Raw genomic sequence first — 4,335 nt, 5'->3', positions numbered from 1 at the left:
ATAATTGTTTCCCAATATCGGTACTGGTACCGATACTAATATTAGATTGGTGCATCTCTACCGATACCAATGATGAAATTTTTCTGCTATCTGTACTGATATCGATACAAATATTGGATCGGTGCATCTCTACCAATCAATGCCCAATCAATAAATTCCCCCCGTTGTCGGTACGAATACCGATACTAATATCGGATCGGTGCATCTCTACGATACCCAGTGATGAATTTTTTCCCTTTATCGGTACTGATATCGATACTAATATCGGATCTGTGCATTTCTATCGAGATCCGATCAATAATTTTTTTTCGATACCAATACTGATATTGCGATGCATCTCTAGCTACAGCAAATTTTACGTCGGTTTGCGTAAATGTGATTGCATTTATTTATTTTTTGCTCGTTTGCGTTCCTTAGAAGTCAAATCTGTTAGCAGCGAAGCAGCCGAAGTCGTCAGGAAACAGAATGACAACGACGAGGTTGAAACGTCCGACATGAAGACGGCGAACAGACCCACAACGCAGCAGGTAGGATAACAAAAAAACACGTTCACCGTTTGTGATGTCATCACAGTGCGACTGTTGGAATCCTCCTTTTATTTGTTTTTTTCCTCTCTTGTTTCCGTCCTGCAGCACAAACGCGCAGAGCGACAGTCCTCCAAACCAAAGAAGAAGAAAGTGGGACTGTTCCGATGAGTCCAGCTGCAGGGCGCTCGCACAGTCCAGGAGTCCATCTTGACTTTCAGACGTCTTCCTTTAAAAATACGTTTTATGAATTTAACCCAACAAAGACGATTTTAACATCTGAGCTTTTAAGAGGTTTCACTTTGATCAGATAGTCTGGTTTTTAATTGTTTTAAGCAATAAGTTTTGTGTTGTTTTAAACCAAATAAACGTGGATGAAAAATAGTTTAGTTCGTTTAAATTATTTACTCATGACATGATTTGGGCTGCGGTAGCTTGGCGGGCAGGGACGCAGTCTTGTCGGGTTCTGGGTTGCGTCAGGAGGAGCGTCCGATGTAAAGCGATTGCCAAATCTTTCATGGGATTTTGATCGCCATGGCGACCCTTGAAGAAGAGAAACAGAGAAAATGAACCAAAACAGTTTTTTTTTTATTCCAGCCTCAGACGGACGGAGCAGATGAGCTGATCTGAGATGTTGCGCGGTGGTGCAGCGTCTCTGGGATGCTGCTCCAAGACACGCTGAAATAAACTCCGGTTGTTTTAAATAATCTGTGTAAATGTTTTCTTGATTTATTTTCTGAACGCTGACTCGGCACTAGTGTTTTATCTTTTTTATTTCGTCTGTTTTACCTTCTGTAAAGTTTGGGCTGTTTTAGCTAATCGTATTATAAAAATGTTTTATACTGAGGTGTCTTCAGTTCCCCCTAAAGCATCAAAGTTCATGCTCAATAATCCAGGTAGAAAATCCAGCAATGTTCAGACAGGTCATCGTGATGATTTCTTTTTTTTGTTGAGACATTTCATCCTTCATCCAAAGGACTTCATCAGTCTGAGGAGCCACAAGAAACTCAGCCCCATAAGCAGCTGGATTATTGAGCATGGACTTTGATGTTTTGAACCACTTTGGCTATGGGTGCCTCAGAGGAGTTGACGGGGGAGAGGGCGGGCCCCAGAAACCATCTCATCATCAGCAAACTGTTTGACCCACTGTGTGAGTGTGCTGCTTGTGGGACTGAGCTTGTTGTGGCTCCTCGGACTGATGAAGTCCTTTGGATGAAGGCTGAAAGTTCTCAACAACAAAATAAACTGCCCAGATGACCTGACTCCTCCTAAAACATGGTTCTCTTTAAAATCTGCTTCAAGAATCTGGTTTTATTTTTGTTCTCTTATGATACTTTCAGCTGTTCACTCTTATTTTGCTGTTTTTAGCTACCATTCGGCTACTTTAATTTTTTTTTTAAACCTACTGTCATACAACTTTTAGCCTGTCTTTTACTACTTTTAGCTAACTTTTGAGCTAGCTTTATGTACTTTTAGCTAGCTTTTTAAAATTGTTAACCAGCCTTTTGTTAGCTTTTAGCTATCCTTTTGATACATTTAGCTTTTAGCTAGTGTTTTGATACTTATTGTATTTAGCTAGTCTTTTTTATACTTATTTTTTTCGTGTCTTTTGATACTTTAAGCTCCTAGCTAGCCTTTTGATACTTTTAGCATTTAGCTAGTGTTTACTTATGGTGTTTAGCTAGCCTTTATAGACATTTGGCTTTTACCTAGTCATTTGATGCTTTATTCTCCTTGCTAGGCTTTCGATATTTTAGCTTTTATCTAATCTTTACAAATAGCTTCTAGCTAGCCTTTTGATACATTTAGCTTCTAGCTAGGCTTTTGATACATTTAGCTTCTAGCTAGCCTTTTGATACATTTATCGTCTAGCTAGCCATTTAATGCTTTTAGCGTCTATCTCTTGATACTTTTACCTTCTAGCTAGCCTTTAGTTTTAGCTTCTAGTAAGCCCTTTGATACTTTTAGCTTTTAACTAGTCTTTTAATACTTTCAGCTTCTACCTAGCTTTTTAATATTTTCAGCTTCTAGCTAACTTTTTGATGCTTCTGGCTTCCAACTGAGTTTTTGATGCTCTGGAATTTTGGCACTTATAGTTGGCCTTTTAGTACTGTTGCAGCTTCCAAGTAGTTTTATATATAGCTATATATATAAGCTTAACTAGCATTTAGCTTCTTTTAGCTAGTGTTCTACTTTTATTGGTGTCGCTAACAGTTTCAGCTTCTTCAGTAAATATCGGAGTCATTTAACTCTCAGCATTTGCTGTATTTTGTAGAAAATGACTTTTCTCTGCCTCTTAAGCTGCTCTCCGGATAAACTTTCGAATTTTACAAGCTAGCTAACAAGATGAGGCCTGAACACTGACAGCCAAGCGTTGAATGAATGAAGGCGTGCATGTCGCCCGTCTCTTTTCATAGTTTCAGACAAAGTTTGCCTCGTGAGAACTCGTGGAGTTGTAGTCATTTTGGTCAAACGTCAAAATACCATTATGCCCAGTCCCAAGTGATGTCGTGAGATGTGACTCGGAGAATGTGCTAGAACATTTTGGCGCTGCCCTTTTACACGCAGGTTTATTAATAACCATATTTTAAAGGATTTGTCGTTACGTTTTGTTTGTCTAGATTCCCCAGAAAGGATGCTAAAAAAAAATTTTTTATATAATGAACTTGCTAATTTTTTTGGCCAAATTTTACATTCATAAATGTAGATTTATTAACAAAACGCCATGTTTTCTTCATTTTATTAAGGATTTGGAACTATATGTAAAATCAATAACAGACTCTACCAACAAAAAGGCCCTCAAGACAGTTTTTATCTGTAAATCTTTGCAAATATTTGTCTAATTAACGTCACTGGTTGTTTGTAAGTGTTCTTCTTCTGTATACTCCATTTGTTTGTTGTATACTTGTCATTTGCTTGAATAAAGTACTACAGACTCTCTGCTACTACCACACAAAATTTTAATATTATCTTTAAAACTAAATGTTTTTGTGATATGGCATCACAAATTAAATTCACTCCCAACTGTTAGATGCACATCTGATGTCTTAATTTTTAAGAGTTTCCTTAAAATGTATCATCTGGTTCATAAAATGTTTTGTTTACAAACAAAAAAATTAGTGTCCATCCTCCAAAAAAAATAAAAAAAACAGCAGGAGTGAAAGATCCAGCTGTTTTTACATTTAAAGCTCTTTTTTTTTTACAAACTGCTGTTTTTAAGGTGCACTTCAAGGGGGGCCCTTAAATTAGACTCGTGCTGGTCAGCAGCAGCACTTTTTGGGGCCCGGGGCCTGAAAGTTCTTACGTGCGCACCTGCGCTCCAGTCACGCGTCTCGACGCGAGGCCGCGGGTCCAAAAGGACAGCGGGAGCGCACTGACTGTGAAGAAGCTGCGCGCGCGCGCGGCCGTGCCAGTCGGATGGGAGGAGAGGACGGAGTGGAGGGCAGGTCCAGCAGGGCGCGGTCCTCCTCTTCATCATCCTCCGTCCCGCAGCAGTTCCTCCACAGAGAGCGCGAGAAACCGCTGCGGGACACGTCCTCCGCAGCGCGCGCGCCTCTCTCGCAGCTTTGATCGTGCGTGCCAAGATCAACACCCCCTCACCTATTTATGCCCCTGCCTCCGCGTGCGCTCGGGAGAGGAGCGCGTCGCGTGCGCAGGAGGTTCATTTCTCAGGGCGGCGCGGACACCTTTACGCGCCGGGATGGTGCCTCGCGGGGCCTCTCCGATAAGTCCGGCTTCACTTCCTGCAGTCTGAGATTGGACACCCACGTGAGGTGTGGGGGGGCCACGCGCAGAGGAGCACCGGGGCGGA

The 4,335-nt window shown here is 41.2% G+C and overlaps 1 protein-coding gene across 1 annotated transcript in view; it reads left to right on the top strand.

Annotated features, from left to right (window-relative positions):
• Positions 1 to 962, top strand: part of nhej1 (nonhomologous end-joining factor 1) — a 32,519-nt gene extending 31,557 nt beyond the window's left edge. The window contains exons 7-8 of the mRNA XM_037696296.1: positions 418 to 527; positions 633 to 962. Of these exons, the coding sequence (XP_037552224.1) occupies positions 418 to 527; positions 633 to 695 (173 nt within the window). The 3' untranslated portion in view covers positions 696 to 962. The remainder of the gene's footprint in view (positions 1 to 417; positions 528 to 632) is intronic.
• Positions 963 to 4,335: the final 3,373 nt, after the last annotated feature.

The sequence above is a fragment of the Nematolebias whitei genome, chromosome 23 (genome assembly GCF_014905685.2).
Source record: "Nematolebias whitei isolate Nwh7 chromosome 23, NemWhi1, whole genome shotgun sequence".
NCBI classification, from domain to species: Eukaryota; Metazoa; Chordata; class Actinopteri; order Cyprinodontiformes; family Rivulidae; genus Nematolebias; species Nematolebias whitei.
This window is presented reverse-complemented; position numbering and strand designations above follow the sequence as displayed.